This window comes from Bombina bombina, chromosome 1 (genome assembly GCF_027579735.1).
Source record: "Bombina bombina isolate aBomBom1 chromosome 1, aBomBom1.pri, whole genome shotgun sequence".
NCBI lineage: Eukaryota > Metazoa > Chordata > Amphibia > Anura > Bombinatoridae > Bombina > Bombina bombina.
This window is the reverse complement of record NC_069499.1, coordinates 353,682,115-353,705,014: the sequence shown is the minus strand read 5'-3', so window position 1 is coordinate 353,705,014 and position 22,900 is coordinate 353,682,115. Positions and strand designations below refer to the sequence as shown.

Here is a 22,900-nt window from a genome sequence, read left to right as displayed (position 1 = left end):
CAGATCTGAGTAATCCCATTCCACTGACTTAGCATGCATAATTGCAGCGGTCTGAGATGCAGGCGCGCAAATGGTACTATGTCCATTGCCGCTACCATTAAGCCGATTACTTCCATGCACTGAGCTACTGACGGGCGTGGAATGGAATGAAGGACACGGCAAGCATTTAGAAGTTTTGATAACCTGGACTCCGTCAGGTAAATTTTCATCTCTACTGAATCTATAAGAAGTCCCCTAGGAAGGGAACCCTTGTGAGTGGTAATAGAGAACTCTTTTCCACGTTCACCTTCCACCCATGCGACCTCAGAAATGCCAGAACTATCTCTGTATGAGACTTGGCAACTTGACGCTTGTATCAGAATGTCGTCTAGGTACGGAGCCACCGCTATGCCTCGCGGTCTTAGCACCGCCAGAAGTGAGCCCAGAACCTTTGTAAAAATTCTCGGGGGCCGTAGCTAACCCGAAGGGAAGAGCTACAAACTGGTAATGCCTGTCTAGAAAGGCAAATCTTAGGTACCGATAATGATCTTTGTGAATCGGTATGTGAAGGTAGGCATCCTTTAAGTCCACTGTGGTCATATACTGACCCTCTTGGATCATGGGTAGGATGGTTCGAATAGTTTCCATTTTGAATGATGGAACTCTTAGGAATTTGTTAAGATTTTTAGGTCCAAGATTGGTCTGAAGGTTCCCTCTTTCTTGGGAACCACAAACAGATTTGAGTAAAATCCTTGCCCTTGTTCCGTCCGCGGAACTGGGTGGATCACCCCCATTACTATGAGGTCTTGTACACAGCGTAGAAATGCCTTTTTCTTTATTTGGTTTGCTGATAACCTTGAAAGATGAAATCTCCCTTGTGGAGGAGAAGCTTTGAAGTCCAGAAGATATCCCTGAGATATAATCTCCAACGCCCAGGGATCCTGGACATCTCTTGCCCATGCCTGGGCGAAGAGAGAAAGTCTGCCCCCCCACTAGATCCGTTTCCGGATAGGGGGCCCTCTCTTCATGCTGTCTTAGGGGCAGTAGCAGGTTTTCTGGCCTGCTTGCCCTTGTTCCAGGACTGGTAAGTTTTACAGGCCTGTCTGTAACGAGCAACAGTTCCTTCCTGTTTTGGAGCGGAGGAAGTTGATGCTGCTCCTGCCTTGAAGTTTCGAAAGGCACGAAAATTAGACTGTTTGGCCTTTGATTTGGCCCTGTCCTGAGGTGTCCTGAGGAAGAGTATGACCCTTACCTCCAGTAATGTCAGCGATAATTTCTTTCAAACCGGGCCCGAATAAGGCTGCCCTTTGAAAGGAATATTAAGCAATTTAGATTTAGAAGTCACGTCAGCTGACCAGGATTTAAGCCATAGCGCTCTGCGCGCCTGGATGGCGAATCCGGAGTTCTTAGCCGTTAGTTTAGTTAAATGTACAACGGCATCAGAAACAAATGCATTAGCTAGCGTAAGTGCTTTAAGCTTGTCCATAATTTCATCCAATGGAGCTGTGCGAATGGCCTCTTCTAGAGACTCAAACCAGAATGCTGCAGCAGCAGTGACAGGCGCAATGCATGCAAGGGGCTGTAAGATAAAACCTTGTTGAACAAACTTTTTCTTAAGGTAACCTTCTAATTTTTTATCCATTGGATCCGAAAAAGCACAACTATCCTCCACCGGGATAGTGGTACGCTTAGCTAAAGTAGAAACTGCTCCCTCCACCTTAGGGACCGTCTGCCATAAGTCCAGTGTAGTGGCGTCTATTGGAAACATTTTCCTAAATATAGGAGGTGGGGAAAAGGGCACACCGGGTCTATCCCACTCCTTGCTAATAATTTCTGTAAGCCTTTTAGGTATAGGGAAAAACGTCAGTACACACCGGCACCGCATAGTATCTATCCAGCCTACACATTTTCTCTGGAATTGCAACTGTGTTACAGTCATTCAGAGCCGCTAAAACCCTCTCCAAGCAATACACGGAGGTTCTCAAGCTTAAATTTAAAATTAGAGATCTCTGAATCCGGCTTCCCCGGATCAGATCCGTCACCCACAGAATGAAGCTCTCCGTCCTCATGTTCTGCAAACTGTGACGCAGTATCAGACATGGCTCTCATATCACCAGCGCGCTCTGTCCTTATCCCAGAGCTATCGCGCTTGCCTCTTAATTCTGGCAATTTAGATAACACTTCTGTCAGGGTATTATTCATAATAGTAGCCATGTCTTCTAACGTGATTTGTATGGGCGTCACTGATGTACTTGGCGCCACAATCTCACGCGCCTCCTGAGCGGGAGGCGAAGGTACTGACACGTGAGGAGAGTTAGTCGGCATAACTTCCCCCTCGTTGTCTGGTGATAATTCCTTTACAGATAAAGACCGACTTCTATTATTTAAAGTGACATCAATACATTTAGTACACATATTTCTATGGGGCTCCACATTGGCCTTCAAACATAGTGAACAAACAGATTCATCTGTGTCAGACATGTTTAAACAGACTAGCAATGAGACTAGCAAGCTTGGAAAATGCTTTAAAATAAATTTACAAGCAATATAAAAAACGCTACTGCGCCTTTAAGAAGCACAAAAAAACTGTCACAGTTGAAATAACAATGAACCAAATCTGTTATAGCAACCAAATCTTCACAGTAAATATATTAGTTTAGCAGAGCATTGCACCCACTAGCAAATGGATGATTAACCCCTTAATACCCAAAAACGGATAATCAATATGCAAATAAACGTTTTTAACACAGTCAAACACACTGTCACAGGTCTGCTGTGACTGATTACCTCCCTCAAAATGACTTTTGAAAACCTCTGAGCTCTCTAGAGACGTCCTGGGTCGTTGCAGGAAGAAGCAGGAAGACTGTGACTGAATTTTTACTGCGCAAAAAAGCGCTAAAAAAGGCCCCTCCCACTCATTATTACAGCAGTGGGAAACCTCAGTTAACTGTTTCTATGCAGAAATATAAGTCAGCCATGTGGAAAAATTCATGCCCCTATAAGTTTTATCACCAATGTACCTCACAAAAACGATTAAACATGCCAGTAAACGTTTTCAAGATCCCTTTTTAAAGAGTATGTATTGTTATGTATAAGCCTGCTACCAGTCGCTTCTACTGCAGTTAAGGCTCATTATATTACTTTCAGTATTAGCAGCATTTTCTTAGTCAAATTCCATTACTTAGAAAATTACATTACTGCACATACATTTAGTCAGCCTGATACCAGTCGCTACCGCTGCATTTAAGGCTGTACTTACATTACTTCGGTATCAGCAGTATTTTCTTAGTCAATTCCATTCCTTAGAAAAATATTTTACTGCACATACCTCATTTGCAGGAGACCCCGCACGCTATTCTCTTTCTGAAGTTACCTCACTCCTCAGAATGTGCGAGAACAGCCAGTGGATCTTAGTTACTTCTGCTAAGATCATAGAAAACGCAGGCAGATTTCTTCTTCTAAATACTGCCTGAGAAAAAAAAAAAAAAAAAACAGCACACTCCGGTGCCATTTAAAAATAACAAACTTTTGATTGAAGAAATAATTAAGTATAAAACACCACACTCCTCTCACGACCTCCTATGTTGAGAGTTGCAAGAGAATGACTGGATATGACATGTGAGGGGAGGAGTTATATAGCAGCTCTGCTTGGGTGATCCTCTTGCAACTTCCTGTTGGGAAGGGAATATATCCCATAAGTAATGGATGACCCGTGGACTGAATACACTTAACAAGAGAAATTATATTTAACTTAGGGGGGTGTTAGTGTTAGGGTTAGACTTAGCTTTAGGGGTTAAAAGATTTATTAGAATAGCGGTGAGCTCCGGTCAACAGATTAGGGGTTAATGTTTGAAGTTAGGTGTCGGCGATGTTAGGGAGGGCAGGATTAGGGGTTAATACTATTCTATTATAGGGTTATTGAGGCGGATTAGGGGTTAATAACTTATTATAGTAGCGGTGCTGTCCGCTCGGCAGATTAGGGGTTAATAAGTGTAGGTAGGTGGCGGCGACGTTGGGGGGGGCAGATTAGGGGTTAATAAATATAATATAGGGGTCGGCGGTATTAGGGGCAGCAGATTAGGGGCACATAGGGATAATTTAGCTGGCGGCGGTGTACGAGCGGCAGATTAGGGGTTAAAAATTTATAGAGTGGCGGCGATGTGGGGGGACCTCGGTTTAGGGGTACATAGGTAGTTTATGGGTGTTAGTGTACTTTAGAGCACAGTAGTTAAGAGCTTTATAAACCGGCGTTAGCCCAGAAAGCTCTTAACTCCTGTTTTTTTTCTGCGGCTGTAGTTTTGTTGTTAGATTTCTAACGCTCACTTCAGCCACGACTCTAAATACCGGCGTTAGAAAGATCCCATTGAAAAGATAGGATACGCAATTGACGTAAGGGGATCTGCGGTATGGAAAAGTCGCGACTGCAAAGTGAGCGTTAGACCCTTTCCTGACTGACTCCAAATACCAGAGGGTGGTAAAAACCAGCGTTAGGAGCCTCTAACGCTGGTTTTCACGGCTACCGCCCAACTCTAAATCTAGCCGTATGTGTCTAAGGGCCTCAATTAATGCTACTCTCTTTTGTCTTGTGAGATTACCTCCAATCAAGTCTTTATCAGTATTAATGGATAGAATATCCTTACAGACCATGTCTAAGAAGGTCACTGTTTGGGGAAATACATTACTAGGAGGAACAAATGAGATTGTAAATTCAAAATTGTACGCCAGTCTCAGAGGGTGTATTCATTGATCTAAATCATCTACAGCTTGTTGATCCGCAGTGTTCAAAGTATCATAATTACTGCTATTTTCGGAATAATAGTTTTTTAGCAATACTTTATGGGTGGTAGGAACAAATGACAATCCCTTTCTAAGGATTGAAATTTCTGAAAGTGTTTTATCAGAAAGATTAATTATATTTAGAATTAGTTATTCTGTCTTGTTCTAGGGTTTCTGGTTGAACCTCAATTGTCTGTGTGCGCAGGTTTTTTTTCCTTCCCCTTCTTGTTCTTCTCCTAAAGGGACATTCGGTATATTATAGTGGGTTTAATCCTATTTTTAAGGACATATTTGGGTCTTTTTTCATTATCTTATACTTCTGTATCTGTGGTCTCAACTTCTTTATCAGAGTCAGTATTAGTGATTTTTTTTTTGGTCCACCAAAGGTAGACATTCCTATTTGCATAATCTGATAAATCTCTGTCTATTCTCCTTTCTTTCAGAGAGGTATCTAGCAAATTTCTCTACTTCCCCTTTTATCTTTGTGTAGGATTTTTGGCAGTCTTCTTTAACTTCATAAAGTTTAAACTCCTCGCTCATTTTAGATATATCCTCTGTGATATCATTTAATTTATCCATTTCATGTTTAACTAGATAACCGATGTAATGTGACCTGACCAGAATATCATTCAGATGTGGTAAAATGCAAATGACAACGCCACTAATGCAAAATATGAAGACTACTATGATTTTAGTGAATGGCACAAAAGTAAAGTTAAAACAGACAAGATATCAAATCTGTAAAGGGTGCTCTTGTCAATAAGCTGGCACAACTAATTAGTATATAACTCGATATACAAAATGAAACAAAGTATATAAAAATAGGAAATAAAATCTCTTCACAAGTAGTATTCTTAGAGATAGGGAACGACAAGCCCAGGCAGCTCCATGGTCCGGTCAGACTTTCACAAAAAGCAGAAAATTAAAGTTTTACACTCCAAAGAAAAACCTCAGGTAAAAACAGTAAAGTGGATAAATAGGGAACTTAAGGTTGACTGTTGTGATGAAATAACTTAAGAGTCTGAAAAAGAGCAACTAACCCATGAACTAGTGTAAAACGTCTATTAACATAATTTCTTACAGTAATCATTGATTTTATGTCCCCTACACATAAGGCAAAATGAAATTAAAATAGAAAATCAGATAATATGGCTTTTAAAATTGTAATACTCACATTTTGTTTCCCACACATATTAAGAATGCACTCAAAATGTATCTTATCTAATGAAGTACCACCTTACCTTTTACTTGTGTTTATGGTTACCATTATCAAGGTCTTCCTCACACCAAATATTAACTTCTAATAACTGATGCAATGCTGCTGGCCATACAGAGGTCTTGCAATATGCTTTAGAGTCATTAGAATATAGCAATGAACTACAGACTGTCTAGACAGTGGACTGCAGAGTGACTAATGCTAGGAAATATACAAACAAATCAGCCCTAAAATCAAAAGTATATGAATAATCTGAAGCATTCTTAAAATAATAAATAAAAACTCAGGTAGAATGTCTTTGACATAACATGAAAAAATACTAACCATGGGAATGCGTAGAGCATGAATGTAGAAGTTGTAGATCTCCCAATAACAGCAAAGGTTGTACACAAATTTTATGAGTCTATGAATCCAAAAAACACCAGCGATGACCAGAAGAGTGGTGAGAAATCCATTTCCTTGTATTCTGTATAGAAACAAGATAGTAAAAACATACTCAAATTTAATGTGTGCCACTACCACCTCATTACCTCATCAATATACTGTGAAAAATGAACAGAACTATCAACCAAATTAAATATATATTACTACTAAATCGCCTAAAAAGCTTACAGGATGACCAGAATGTTTCAGTTATATAGATATAAATAAAACAAATTCATATTAATAACTCTGAACTACTATTTTAAAACAACATATTTGAAAAATCATTATATTCAATATTTTAGAATGTTAATGTGGTACCAGAGGTGTCATAGAAATACTCAATAATATCTTAGAGGATGTCATGTAAAAAAGGTGACAAAAAAAGTTATTTTTAATTCTCAATTATAAATAGTAATATCTTAAATGTAAAAATGACAAACAAGCTCTAATACTTAAGTTTCTAAGGTATGTATCCATTTTTTATTTTTTGCAAATTTAGAGCAAATAAAATGTTTACAGTCCATCACAAAATTAAGAAGTATACACGGTATCTTATGTATCTAAAACATTAAGTCTCACAGGTGTGTATTGTTTGCAGTACAATGCATAAACTAGTAACAATAAATGTCTGAAATGTTAAAAGAAAAATTGAACAAACATAAATTAAACCTCATTTTCCTTTTAAAGTATTATTATGAGGTAACTACTACTCTGGTCACTCTTACACCATATGGTATAGTAAAATTACGTTAAATGGTAGTTAGAGAGGCCACTCTTGGGCCACTTGATTAATTAGTAGACTAAGCATGTGATAAAACTAATATAAAAATACAATATATATGAGACTGACAAGAGTTTGGCAGCAGGTAAACACTGCTTGTAGTGATGTAGTATAAAGTAGATTAGCAATACTATATTATAGTATAATGTATAACTGAGATCTAAGAGAATAGCTCATCCAATAAAAATAACAGCTCCACAGGCTATAAGGATTAAAACAGGGACTATATATTGAGGTAGTAGGATCATAACTTATTCTCTTAAAATGTATGTTTTTTTAAATTATATATAAACAGACCCATTGAACATTGTTATGAAGCCTCTGTGAGGGGCACATATATGTACACACCCACATAACTGTATGCACGTACATACATATATACAGACAGGTACTCCAAGTGTATTACCCTTAAAAGTTTAGTATTTAGTATATCTATTTCAAATAGCTTTCAATCAAGGTATACCAGGCTAACAATTCAAAAAGTCTGCCAACTGAATAACCGAGATACTAACATTACCTTGAACGCTGAATAGGTATAAGCCCAGTAGGCTAAGGTAGATACCTTTTGTTATCTAGGGAAATTAAGTCCCTCAGTCCTAAACATGTCGATTTCACTTGGAATACCTAGTGCTAAGAAATCGCCAAGATTTGAGGTGTGAGCTATTATATCTCCCATGGTGAGCATACATGTAACTGGTGACTTGCAGGGGAATCTGGTCAGTCTATTAAAATTTAGAGAGCTGTATCTCTACTAGGAATAAATACTAAGTGTCTAACTACTATATAGATGAATAGAATACAAAAATGGTTATATACATAACAAGAGTAATCACAGAGGATATCAATAACATAGGATATAGGGCAAATACATAACTGAGGAAATAAACATAGCTGAGAACTGAAGAATATACTATATGACAAAGTTACTGTAGTTAGGATCACCCTTAACTTTCAGATGGAGATAAATAGCTAATTCCCCAATCCCTATTTTCTGTGGGCATATGTGACATGGTAAACAGACTGTTCCAGGACACATTGCTCTCCAGGTCAGATAAAATGGAGTCTCTGAAGGTATCCATTCAACATTGACATCATTTAGGCACATGTGGTTGTACAAATGTACATCATTACTCTTTGGAGGAGTTCTCCTCAAAGTTATTGTACCTCCAAGATGCAGCATTATTGACTTGACTAGAGACTCTATGTGACTGTGAGGGCAGCTGTAGTGCCAATTTATGCGCTTTAAATGCTGTTAGGGTAGAATGGTCTGTCAAGCTAAGGTTTAATGCATTCACCTTCCCAGTATCACAAATAGAGACTGTTGTTGGTCTTGTTAGTGGATCGTTTAGCGCCTGGGTGTGAGAGCCAGGGATGGCATTCTGTAGATTTATCTCGAGTTCAAGCTCCCCGGATCTAGTTTCACTGTTTGTGAGCCCTAGGTATAGCGAATGAAGCAGGTCTCCAAGGACTTATCCATTTTCTGTTCGAAATCCTTTAATAGGGTTTTGATAGCTGTATAGTTTGTATGTCCATCCATATTGAGGGGATCCTATAGGCTGAAACATCGGATGAGCTACTCTCAGTTGAAAATTACTAGTATTGCTAGTTAGTAGATTTCACATTCGTAACCCGGATTACCGGGGGGGGGGGGGTGCATAATGTATAATTAGTAAACTTTCAGCTGTCCAATTCAGAGCCTCCATCAATGCCAGATGCAAAAGAGTTGGGTAGACTGATGCCACAACTGTTCCATAATTAATATTTAGGAAAGCTTGTGATAGGAGTATGCTTGAAAATCTATATTTTCAATCAACTCCTAACACAAACTTTCCTAAATAATCAGCAAATTGTCCAAATCTCAGACAGAACCTCTGATTTTGCGGCTTGGACATAGCCACCGCCTGGGACACTCCTCTGAGACCACTACTTCACATGGCTTATATTAGCCCCCTAGGCAGATCAAAGTTTCATAGTCCCTTTATAAGACCATATAGAGATTGGAGAGAGAGATGAAATTGTATATTTTTGTGGCTATAGCTGTAGAGAGGGGCAGTGTCAGGTTCTATTATCGGTTAAACAGGAGTCTGCTAAATTGCCTGGGAAGATGTGAGTGTGTAGAAGGTTTACCTCTGTCTTCCAGTGAGATCCTGGGGTGTCTGCAGATATCTGATGCGTATGAGCCACGTCAGGATCTTTTGCAGGAGTGTCATGTATAGGACGGGCGATGCAGAGTCTGAAACTAGGCCACGGATTGCGCTGCTCCGTCGCAGTTCTACAGCTGATTCACCCCCGCTGCCTAGTCTGGCTGAGTCAGCGTGGTGCAGCACCTCTATGATTTCCTGTGTGAGGTAAGGGCACTGCTGAGAATAATCCTCTGTGTTGTTTGCCCGCTTATTGAACAGTTTCCCCAGAGGTTTTGAGGGGCCGTTGGCAGGCAGAAGTCAGTGCGTCACGGAAGTGAAAGAAGATGACGGCTTCCTAGTGTTCACTGCGGTGATCTCTGTGGGTAGAAAAGCTGGTGGGTGCCATTAATCAAGCAGCTTTCTCAGTTGCAGTTGCCTGATATTGTTCCCCCAGTAATCAGCCACCACTGCTCTGAGCGGTCGGAAATGCTTACATTTTCTGTATATATCCGGAGCTGATGTATTGTGCGACCGCTCAGATGCAGAGCTTGCTCCGCCCCCCAGAACTTACTTTAATATCCAACGTATCCTGTATCAGTAAAAAGTTCTTTACAGCAAGGCCCCCAAAAATTGAGTTCTAAGTTGCCATGGCGACTAGAACTGATGTACTGCTAACTACAGCCTCTCGTATACCACTTCTTTCTACCAATGTGTCATTTGATTCTTATTTTCACCCAGCTGTACTTTCTCTACCTGTAGCACTGCAACCTTGTGATGATGCAGAGATGGGACATTAGAGGGAAGAGTAGAGGTAAAAAGAGACTGTGTAAACATTCTGGCTGCCAGAAGACTGGGCCACATTACTATGGAACTGTGCAATCCAAAGGAGACATAGCTACCTGTACTTGTGTAACTTTTAGCTCGTTTCCTAGTGATTGCCAGACAGACATGTGGAAGACTGGCGCTAATGCTTTGCAGTTAATGCTCTTGTGAAGTAATGGGTCAGTGCCTTGAAGTCTCACCTCTTAGTACAGATTTACCTGCAAGCTCAACCTATTTTAATAGGGTGTGGTTTCAAAGCACAAAACCAGCTATTTCATATACACAAACAGACCCGAAAATGCAATTTCTCATATATGTTATACTCTGTAGCTGGTATAACAAGTCCAAGTCATTGGAAATGCATTAAGGGAAAAATCATTTTACTGTATAATGTCCCTTTAAACTGCATAATGGCACACAATATTAGGTTTATATGTTTGTTTCTAACGGCAAATATAAAAAAACAGCATGTAAGGTGACTTATTCATTCCCTTTGAACTTACTCATAACATTTCTGGCACCTAAGTTGGCTTGCTCTTAGATTTAAAACAAATTTTTCAAGCCTTTCTCTTGTATATCCACTGCATGTGTGTGCTAATATACAGTGGATATAAAAAGTCTACACACCCCTGTTAAAATGTCAGGTTTCTGTGATTTAACAAAATGAGACAAAGATAAATCAATTCAGAACTTTTTTCACCTTTAATGTGACCTATAAACTGTACAAATCAATTGAAAAACAAACTGAAATCTTTTAGGTTAAGGGAAGTAAAAATAATTAAAAAAAATATGGTTGCATAAGTTTGCAAAAACTAATATTTTTTTAATATTAATAAACTAATATTTTGTTGAAGCACCTTTTAATTGTATTACAGCAGTCAGTCTTTTTGGGTATGGGTCTAGCAGCATGGCACATCTTGACTTGGCAAGATTTGCCCACTCTTCTTTGCAAAAACACTCCAAGTCTGTCAGATTGTGATGGCATCTCCTGTGCACAACCCTCTTCAGATCACCCCACAAATTTTTGATTGGATTCAGGTCTGGGCTCTGGCTGGGCCATTCCAAAACTTTAATCTTCCTCCGGTGAAGCCATTCCTTTGTTGATTTGGATGTATGCTTTGGGCTGAAAGATGAAGTTCCTCTTCATGTCCAGCTTTCTAGCAGAAGCCTGAAGGTTTTGTGCCAATATTGACTGTTATTTGGAACTGTTCATAATTCCCTCTACCTTGGCTAAGGGCCCAATTCCAGCTGAAGAAAAACAGCCCCAAAGCATGATGCTGCTGCCACCACCATGCTTCACTGTGGGTATGGTGTTCTTTTGGTGATGTGCAGTGTTGTTTTTGCGCCAAACATATATTTTTGAAATTATGGCCACAAAGTTCAACCTTGGTTTCATCAGACCATAACACCTTTTGCCACATGCTTTTGGGAGACTTCAGATGTGTTTTTTCAAAATTTAGCCGGGCTTGGATGTTTTTCTTTGTAAGAAAAGGCTTCCGTCTTGCCACTCTACCCCATAGCTCAGACATATGAAGAATACGGGAGATTGTTGTCACATGTACCACACAGCCAGTACTTGCCAGATATTCCTGCAGCTCCTTTAATGTTGCTGTAGGCCTCTTGGCAGCCTCACATACCATTTTTTTCTCGTCTTTTTATCAATTTTGGAGGGACGTCCAGTTCTTGGTAATGTCACTGTTGCACCATATTTTCTTCACTTGATGATGACTGTCTTCACTGTGTTCCATGGTATATCTAATGCCTTGAAAATTCTTTTGTACCCTTCTCCTGACTGATACCTTTTAACAATGAGATTCCTCTGATGCTTTGGAAGCTCTCTGCGGACCATGGCTTTTGCTGTAGGATGCAACTAAGAAAATGTCAGGGAAGATCTACTAGAACAGTTGAACTTTATTTGGGGTTAATCAAAGGCACTTTAAATGATGGCAGGTGTGTACTGATTGCTATTTAACATGATTTTGACTGTGATTGCTTAATTCTGAACACAGCTACTTCTCGACTTATGCAACCACATTATTTTAGTTTTTTTTGTTTACTTCCCTCCACCTAAAAGATTTAAGTTTGTTTTTCAATTAAGTTGTACAGCTTATAGGTCACATTAAAGGTGGAAAAAGTTCTGAAACTATTTTTTTTCTCCTCATTTTTTTACATCACAGAAACCTGAAATTTTAACAGGGGTGTGTAAACTTTTTATATATATATTGCTTTAGATTTCTTGGAGTATTGATATGACACTGAAGTATCAAATGTAAATTATTGTTAATTATACTATAAGCTTCACTTTCAGACCGCTTCATTTATATGTTGTTTCTGTGGTATTGAGACAGTAAGATAAAATGTTCCATTCTGAAGGAGGTAACACGTTACCTGTCTCTGCAGACTGCAGGGGGAAGGAAGGCATCAGGCAACGTCACTTTGACATGTTCACCCTGACTAGGGCTTACCATCTTATTGGCAAACAGGATGTCATAATCCACACAACTCACAAGGAAAGTGGTGAAGCTGACAACAAATATAAATTGCCTGTATAATGAAATTAGAACAGTAAAATCAATCAATGGTCTTTATGGAAAGCATGAAAATACAGACGGGAAAGATATAAAGGTCAAACACAATATCTCAATCAATACATCATAGCTCATATTAATCAGCTTTCAAGAACTTTTATAAATTTATTGTTTCCTCATTCAGGATGTTCTTCAGTTTAATAAAACTAAACCTGGCAATCCAGGATACATGAGATGTGTACACTATATGCAAACTCACAGTAACTCAAAGAGTTCTCCCATCAGCATGCAGGTAAAGCCATTCTTCTGGTGCAAGTTATAAACCTGTTAGGAAGTTAAGGAAACTAACCATATGAGGCTTTTAAGAACACTAATCGAGTAATACAACAGAACGTTAGAGCACTAATAGAGCAAAGGTAAAGATCTCATTATGGGTCCATTGAGCTAAAGATCTCTGTTCAGGTAAGAGGATTTAACAAAACTTGTCAGTATGGCGAGGGCCCTCAAATAATTTTATAAAGCGGACGTTTAGCTTGAGAAATGCTTCTTGCTACACAGACATTACAATATAAGATCAAAACAAAATCCCAGTTATTTTGCATTATTTTTCTCCATGCTGATGACATTCTGATCATCAGGCCTTAAAGGGACATGAACACCAAAATGTTTCTTTCATGATTCAGATAGAGCATAGCATTTTAAACAACTTTCCAGTTTATTCTGGAACCTAATTTGCTTCCTTTTCTTTCTATCCTTTGTTAAAATAAAAACATACCTAGGTAGGCCGAGGAGCAACAATACACTTCAGGGAGCTAGCTACTCGTTTGTGGCTGCACATTTAAGTCTCTTGTCACTGTCTCACCCAATGTGTTTAGCTAGCTCCAGTAGTACATTGTTGCTCTTTCAACAAAGGATACCAAACGAACAAAGCTAATTTGATAATGGAAGTAAATTGAAAGGTTGTCTAATTTTCAGTAACAGGCTCCGGTTGAGGTCCCAGTAACTTAGTGAAAGCTCAGATCAAGTTTAAGTTAAGTGCAAAGAAAATAAATAATTAAATGAACTTGCGTTTCACTTTAACCAATATCCCTTTATGTCACTATGCTATCAAATGATAGTGGTAAAACAATAAAGGATACTCGTGAGAAGAAGAGATCAAGATTCTCAATATGATGCCAAGGAGCTAGTAAGAGTAAAAACAACATATTTATACATATCGTGAAAACGGCAATACTGGAAAAACCATTGATAAATAATACAGCTAAGCACCAAATGTTTACAATTAAAACGGAACTGAACGCAAATAACCCACACCACATTATTAGTTTTCAAGTTATTCAAATTAAATGCACATGTGAGCTGTAATGCTTTTGTCAAATTCATTACATGGGAGGAATCTCTTACATGGCTTTTTAGTGGGGTTTTCAAATTCTAGCCCACTCTAATCCATTTGAAGAAACCCATGAATTCTGTATTTTTGCAGTGGCTCAATAGCATTACTCCAGTTCATCAGCAAACACTTTTTAAACAGTTTTTTTTTTTTTAGCAAAAAAGAAGAGATTATATTGTGAACTGTATATGGATTTACATTGCTCTAGTGCCTGTGTTTGCATTTTAAAGAGAAATCCCTTTAACAAACCTCTTGGGACAGGAACATGTTTGGATTTCATAATATTGGCATCTTTAAAATGGTACAGTTTGAGAGGGGATGGGACCAAGTGTACACAACAATATCTTGTCATTTAGGCAATATTTACATTTCATTATATAGCTTATACATGCAACCTAAAGGTAGTTTTATATCATGTTTAATACTTTTGTATACTTGGTACCATCATATAAGTAGTACAGCACTGTAATCAGAAAGGTAATATTTGTTGTTTTAAATAAATATAGAATATTATTTGCATTTTAGAACAAAAAACAAACCATAGACACAGGTAGAGAAAATAAATATATATTAATTTAATAGTTTGGATTTCAGAATAAGTTTGGATTTTGAAATTCTGGATTCGGATTTTGTACCTGTTCTACAGTCAAACCAGATGAACCAAAAGTAAAAATGAAAAACTTTACTTTGACTGACAACAGGAATAAAGTTAAGTTTCTGACACTAAGGAAATAAAATACATACATTTACTGCCCTCTGGGACATGAACCAGGAGATCTTCTTCCCCCAGAGGAGAATCAGTGTAAGATGCCTCTAGCCTTTGGTACGGAGTGTCAAACACAGCCATGTCCTTTACAACTTTATGTCCAGCTCTTAGACTTCATAAGAGAAGGTGTGAAAGGAAATAAGAGGAAAAAATATCATACAACGCTTATTAGAAACATACAAAACCTGGTTCCCATAATATTGTTAGAGGTTTTACAATAGATGAGTAGCTAAAGTGGTCTTACATTTATGTAATTATAAATAAATATGTTTTTCGAATTATGGTCTTAGATTTGTCTACTTTATAGGGAGAGAAATTTCCACAACACAATTAAAGTGAATGTACATTTTACATCTACTGAAGCCTCCTAATACATTTGTTATACATCTTGATTCAAGCCGCTACTTTTTTTTTTTTTTTAAATATAAAGCATTTATCATTTATTTAAATACGAACTTTTCTCCGTTTCGAGGTCTAACTCCTCCCACCCGCTCTATATGTATCTCTGAAGTGCGCACCAGTGGAGCCCTTACTATGCACATGCATTAAAAAAATAACTACTTACTCATGCGTTTACCAACCGTTTCCTTACCTTCCAATGCAGTGCTATAGAGCATGCGCGTTGCATGGACGTGCATCGCTTCAGAAACAGGAAATTATCTTCTAACGCATGCGCAGAAGTAGCGCATGCTGTTGAAAAAAAGGGGTTGAGCGCTCCGGGGGGGGGGGGGGGGGGGGGTAGGGGGAGGGAGGATGCCACAAATGATTTATTAAAAAGTAGCAGAAACAGCCGTTTCATTCCTTACCCCCCTCCCGGTTGAATTAAAAAAGTATAGGGGGTTCTCATGTTCTGTTAGATTATACGAATAAGGAATGTATGTATATCTCAGTTACACACATGTATACCTACAATGAAAAAAAAAAAAAAAAAAAGCCTGAAAATTAAAGGGACATCAAACTCAAAGTTAAACTTTAATGGTTCGGATAGAGCATGCATTTTTAATAGACTTTTCAAATGATTGGTGGTTACTCACATATGCCTCTTGTCATTGGCTCATGAGGTGTGCTCAGCTAGTTCCCTGTAATGCATTTTTGCTCTGGATATAACTTTAACTATGTGTTTAACCCATTTACAGTTAGAGCCTTTTATTATTGCTCAATTACTTGTATATAATATATAGCATTTACTTTTTTAAGTCCCTTTAAATGTTGCCTAGCTTTAACAGGCTTGTGCCAATATAAAGGATGTATATAACATGGTAAATCAAACGATAACAAGTTAGGTCATTCATTGCTTTTCTGTTGCATTACACATGTCCTTAGAAATCCAGAGAAACCTGCAAATGCCAACCTCAATGAAAAAGAGTCTATATGGGGTTTATAATTGATTTATAGACACTTATTCCTGTTTTTTTCAGATCAGTTTATATTTTACTTCTTACTGAAAAGTGACAGGAAATGCAACACTTTTCTTTCATGATTCAGATAGAGAATACAATTTTAAACAACTTTCCCATTTATTTCTATTATCAAATCTGCTTAATTCTCTTAGTATCCTTTGTTGAAGGAGCAACAATGCACCTCTGGGAGCTAGCTGAACACGTGTTAACCCAATGACAAAATGCGTGTGTGTGTGTAGATACCAGTCAACAGCTAGCTCCCATTAGTGCATTGTTGCTGCTGAGAATATGTGCATATGCTTTTCAACAAAGGATACCAAGTGAACAAAATAAGGTTGATAAAATAAGTTAATTTTAAAGTGTTTTTAATTAAATGTTCTATCTGAAACATTTTAACTTTACTGTCCCTTTAAGTACAGGTACTTGGTAGATAAATAGCAGAAGAGGAGAAGGTTAAAAATGACTCTTAACTTCCTCTCCTAAACTGATTTTTGAACTATGTAGAGCAGGGGTGTCCAAACTTTGCTCTCCAGAGGTTTGGGAACTACATTTCCCATGATGCTCAGCTAGATAAAATGCTGGCTGAGCATCATCGGAAATGTAGTTCCAAAACCTCTGGAGAGCAAAGTTTGGACACCCCTGATGTAGAGCAAACAATGGGGCAATAATAACATTGCCTAATACATCAGAGGATTTTCTTTTTATAATGTTATGTCCATTTAATATCCCCAGTCAAATAATATAACATTATTCAATGTCAGAATTTCCATGATTTTTACTGTTTGTGATTATAAAAAAACATGCACACGATTGCAGGGACTTGCTTTCTTCACGCCTTCCAGACTACAGTACCATAAAGAGCAATATCTAAAACTACAAGTCTGACAAACCTCTCCTGACAAATTAAATGTAACTCATGGTTATCATAAACAATTAATCTTCAGGAAATAACATTATGGGTAACCAACTTCTAAACTGTCGTCAGTGGGAATCTATGCTACAAATAGTGTATTGAAAAGATAAATCACACAAAAATGACATCAGCTATCCCTGTATTCTTCACAAATTAAAATGACAGTAAATATCTTGACATAAGACATTTATGTTGTGCTATAGAACAACATACTGGCCAAGTCTAAACATTTTCAAAACAAATTAACATCGTTTGCTGCAATTGTTTTTCAGTAGCCAAACTCCATTCACTGCTTGACTTATTTGTAGGAGTCAATCTGTGCTTGAGTCTACAGGGGCCGATTTATCATCGGTCTGTCTGACATGATCCGCTCAGCATACGTTGCTGGCATTTATCATTGCACAAGAAGTTCTTGTGAACTGCTTGTGCAATGCCACCCCCTGCTATTCACGGCCAATCGGCTGCTAGCAGAGGATGTCAATAAGCCCGATCGTATGAGATCAGGCGGATTGATGTCCCCAGCCTCAGAACAGGTGGACCAGTTAAAGAGCAGCGGTCTTAAGACCGCTGCTTCATAACTGCCAGGGGCATCAGGGGCCGTTGGGCCTTTGATAAATCGGCCCCTACAGCTAACAAGACTAGACCCAGTCATTATACTAGTATAAAGTGCATTGTTTTGCAGTCCTTATTTACTATGTGCTTTGTCAGTTTCAAGTATAAGAGAAGCCACCATTTTTAGAGATAATTACATGAAAAGGGGGCAAAATAAAAATGATGATATATAGTATAGTCTAATAATAAGATAAACAATACAATCTGATCCAGTCACAAAGCTCATTTGGTATGAAAGAACTAAAATAAAATAGATCAGCAAATGACAGGAAAATTGCATAGCACCTGCAGCAAACAACTGACAAATTACCTTCAATACTCAGACATTTGAAGCTTTGCATGATTCCCTGTTTTGGAAATACTGTTTTCATGTACCAGGAGCAGAAGGTTTAATTGCAATCTGCAGCCAGTAAATGAAACTTATGAGCACGAGCAGACGAGAAGTCCAAAGTCAGTTTGCTTCTTGGAAATGATTAGACCTGCCAGTAGGTGTGGCTTGATAAAACAAAACTGTTTGCCTTCACACCAATGTGTGCAGCACTAATCCTGGTTTTGTAATACACAATACAATCAGTAAGTTAAATATAATGAGAACCATAAGGCAGATAATGTTTGGGAGATATGTACAGTGAATAGAAGAAGCTCCAGGATCCTCTCTGGGGGGATGAAAGTCCAGCTGTGAATTTCGTTGTCTCTGCACCATTTCACCAGTGATATCTGTTGTTCCTGTCAAACAGATATATCTCTGTCAGCAGCAATCAGGCTTAATAGTGCACCTATAATTAAAGAAAACAAAAACACCTCAATAAATAATAAACTGTGATATATGCACATTTATATATCTAATCTCTATGTCTTTTATTTTTTTTTTTTTAATTTTTATTTTTTTATAAATACTTTTTATTGAGGCTTCAAATAAGGCAAACATACAAGAAATGTCACTGGAAAAAGTACAAATACAGTGTATGGTTACATTGCATGACATAACATAATCTTGAAGTACACAACAATTGCCTTTAAAACTTTAAACCCCACTAAACAATTTGGCGGACCACTTCAGGGCCTTATAATAATGTAATATGGGTATGGTTATAGTAGGGAAATTTAAATAGTTTTGGATCTCAGATGAGAAACCTTATTTTACTCTTTTAATTTTATATGATTAACAAGAAAAAATGCTAGACAAACCTGCAAAGCTGGGGAGGAAAAACATGGTCATTGTCGGATTGCACTGCAGGATATATGGATATGAAAGTAAGCAAGGTGCGGTACAAGCATAGTGTGGTATGATATATAAGTATGATAGAATATCTGTCTAACGAGATATATAAGAGTAAATTATTGTTATTAAGTGAGTATGCTATGTATAAAAGTATATCTTAACATATGTCTTTTTATAAAATCTGTTAAGTATATATTATTGCGCTGGATAAAGTAGTTGGTTTTAGGATACGGTATAGACTAGAAAACCGTGTTTTTAAGTCACCCAAACTAGGTGATACATTATTGTTGGGGGAGGGGGAGGAGGTGGTTGTATAGAGTATGGTATAGAAACAGGATAACTTATGTTACAATGGCTCAAAATTGGGACGAGCTGCAGTATTGCTTTCAGGAGCATAAGGGCTACGAAGGGACTAATACAAAAGGGTTGGCTTCCTGCTAGGCCTCTATCTGGTTTGGCCCGTTAAAGCTTGAAGAACTAAATCTATTGTTTAAACATGGCTTAAGCAAGGTTCTATATGTAGGGGAGACCACCAGGAAAAATAGCAATGTGGGTCTATCCCTCTCAGGTGACATGACAGATGTTCTAAAACAATATGTACATTAATAAATTATTAGGTGGAAGTCTTAGCCGAGCCGTCCCGGCCGCAGACGGCACAGCGAGACCTATTTTAGTGAGCAGAGATGAGGACTACATAAGTATTGGCCATACAATACATTGAACAGCATGGTCAGCTAAGCGTGGGATATGGAGGTTCAAAGAAGTGAAGGAGGGCAGTCTGGGAAGCCACAATTGCATTATAAATACATATATATTTAGACATAGCAAAAGCTCAGCTAGGAGATAGCAGAGAAATTAGCTAACTGAAATTATTAAAGTTCACACACAAATTGCTCAATAAAGTGACAAACATGCTATAGTATTATGCTGCTACTAAAGGCCCAACATACATGAGATACATCAATTCAAGGAGTTGGAGATACAAAGGCATATAAGAGGTTTATCAAGCGTTTAAACATATGTTAATCAGCAGCATCGTCAACCAGCAGCATTATTATTGTCCATATATGTCAGAACAACAAGGGTGGCATTAGCATACTTCTATGAGGTTTTAATATCGGTATGATAAAATCTAAAATAAATGAAGCTGATGTCTCTCGTTTGCTATAGGGAGCCCTGGTGCTTTAACTGGCGGCAACAAAACTGTGGGGGCAATTCCAGATACAGTGGCCATGAGTAACCGTCTAGCTTTAAAGGATATATATAACATGAACTAATTTGAGCTATAAGGATATGTATCTACAAATATAACAGGGATTGAAAAAGCCACATTATGTATTCATCAAGAGCGTCCTCATATTTAATCAACTGCTAGGCAAAAATAACAGTGGAGCGCAGTTCAACAGCAAGGTTAGCTAATGTCTATTTTAAGGTTGGCCTTCTCTCTGTGTTTAGCCCACTCCAACTCTGGTATGTCCCCATAAGCATGTCCACCTACTGACATCCCTCAAAGGGCAGGATCCAAAGCAGAGGTCCGACAGGGCTACAGATGCAGCAGCACTGAGCGTCCATATCCCGTATCTCCATACTGGATTGAGGTGCCATGGAAACAAAGCTACTGGCGGTGTGGAGGTGTACAGTTCTACCCGCTCCTGCAGTGCAGAATATATTAATGCTGATATAGGGTCTGCGTACGGTGCAGTGGGAGAGTGAGCCGGCATAAACTGGTATGGTGTGTCAGACACCGCTTCATGCGTTGGGAGATGCGGTGTTGCTCCCAGATTTTTGTGAAGTGTATCCAATTGCGAGCCACACATGTCGGCATCTGACTCCCGTTCCCCATCTGGGATAGTAGTCTCTCTCGCCGCCACCGCATCATAGCATAAGAAAGTGAGTGCCGGTCCAGGGGTTAAAGATGGCGGCTGCCGGGGATCTGGTGTACCCTCCGTGTCACCACGCTCCTTCTCACAAGTAGTTAGGGTAGTTGATAAGGCGGCCTGAGTGGTAAGAGATTTGAAAGCTGCATCCCCTACATCTAGGAGGGCTTGGTTATGGTGTTGCAGTAAGTCAGTTATCTGCCTCCATAAAAGCGCGGCCATGATTTTCGCGCCTCTATTTTAGGCCGATACAAACTGGGAAGTCTGGGCTGCAGATCTTTAATAATTGTTGTGGAGTTCTCAGGATGCAATAAAAAGTCAGTACTCCCCAAACATCTCCAACAAAAGGTTATAAGTGATATTAAAGCCTTTATAAATGTTGTACATAGCAGGAGCTCCTAAGATGCACGTCTTGTCTCGATAGTGGTTGGCTCCTCCCCCCTATGTCTTTTATTTAAACATAGTCATTATTAATATTTTATGCAGTTAACCATTCTAGTGACCACCTTTCTTCCATACTGAAAACAAATAATGTTTTTTTTTCCTCAAAAACAAATGTTTGTTTAGATATTTGATATTTTTTTTGTTATGTAATGAATCCTATCACTAAAATTTTACAATGATATAAAATGCAAAATGTAATAACTAAAATATATATATATATATATATATATATATATATATATATATATATATATATATATATACACACACACACACATATATATATATATATATATACACACACACACACACACACACATACATATACATACATACACACACACACACACACACACACATATATACACAGACACATACACAGGGCTTTTTTGTGGGGGTACTCATCTGTACTGAGTACCTCTGCCAACTCATAACAGGTAATATTTGTAATCATCATTTAAATGCTCTAGTTTTCATAAGAGGGGGCTGCAGAATACATCAAATACTGTAAATAATATTGTCCCTTTACTTTTCTCAAAGTTACTGAGCAGAATTTATCAATCAATAATCAATGAGTATTGCACCTTTTTTTTTTTTTGAGTACCGGCACCTTTTCTTTTACAAACATGGTTGGAGAAGCTGGCTACTCAAGTTAAGGAATATAAGGGTAACCTTATCCAGTTGTTTAAGAATAGGAAATTGCAGACCGTATGCGAGGACCACAAGGATAAAAGTGTGTATCGCTGGCTGACAGGGGGCAATACCAGGGGAACATACACAGAGAGGAGGAGGTGACAACGCTACTACACCAAACAATCACTCCAAACCGTAGACAGCAGTTCAGGCTCTGACAGTGATATGCCTCAGAGTGGCAGTGGCCCTGATAATGCATCTGGAAGCACACTACAAGCACACTACAAGAGCTGGCCAAAGAAAACAAGGGGGAGGCCCCACATACGGCAGGGGGGCTGGAGAGAGAAAACCACCGCTACCTCCCAGGTAACACAGATTCAAAGTTTTTGGGATGGATTTGGTTGTGAACATCAGTCACCGGCCCCTCACCTCTGCTGAACACAGTCTGCTCAACAAGGGCCTTAGTTTTGTCCCTACTAGAAGAAGTGACGAATTTGATACCTACATTGATTGTCAGAAATTCCAAAGATCATTGAGACTAAAGGAATTTTTTAAAAATACTGATACTCAGGTTTCAGCACATCTTTTTAAATGTACAAGTACTTTTGATCCACATAGCTTGAATCACAGTATAAAGACTTTCATGAGCATGGTGTCCCAGGATGTTAAAGGGACAGTCAAGTATAAATTAAACTTTTATTATTCAGATAGGACTTTTAATTTTAATCGACTTTCCAATTTACTTTTATCATCAAATTTGCTTTTTTCTCTTGGTATTCTTAGTTTAAACTAAACATAGGTAGGCTCATATGCTAATTTCTAAGCCTTTGAGGGCTGCCTCTTATCACATGCTTTTTAAATCTCTTTTCAACACAAAGAGACAGAAAGTACACATGGGCCATATAGATAACACTGTTCAGGCACAGAAAGTTATTTAAGATCTAGCACAATACAATGCTAAATTTAAGACAATAGATAATAAACAGTCACAG

General features: G+C 38.3%; 1 protein-coding gene across 5 annotated transcripts in view; it reads right to left on the bottom strand.

Annotated features, from left to right (window-relative positions):
• ATG9A (autophagy related 9A) overlaps positions 1–22,900 on the bottom strand; it is a 111,227-nt gene that overhangs the window by 52,046 nt on the left and 36,281 nt on the right. For 4 of the 5 annotated variants that reach the window (XM_053698196.1, XM_053698197.1, XM_053698194.1 and 1 more), the window contains 6 exons: positions 18,360–18,508; positions 14,786–14,919; positions 13,791–13,834; positions 12,911–12,975; positions 12,512–12,667; positions 6,296–6,437 (listed from right to left, as the gene is read on the bottom strand). In XM_053698196.1, the coding sequence (XP_053554171.1) occupies positions 6,296–6,437; positions 12,512–12,667; positions 12,911–12,975; positions 13,791–13,834; positions 14,786–14,888 (510 nt within the window). In that variant the 5' untranslated portion in view covers positions 14,889–14,919; positions 18,360–18,508. Of the gene's footprint in view, positions 1–6,295; positions 6,438–12,511; positions 12,668–12,910; positions 12,976–13,790; positions 13,835–14,785; positions 14,920–18,042; positions 18,147–18,359; positions 18,509–22,900 lie in introns of those variants that run through there. The other variant, XM_053698199.1, reaches the window with a different exon arrangement.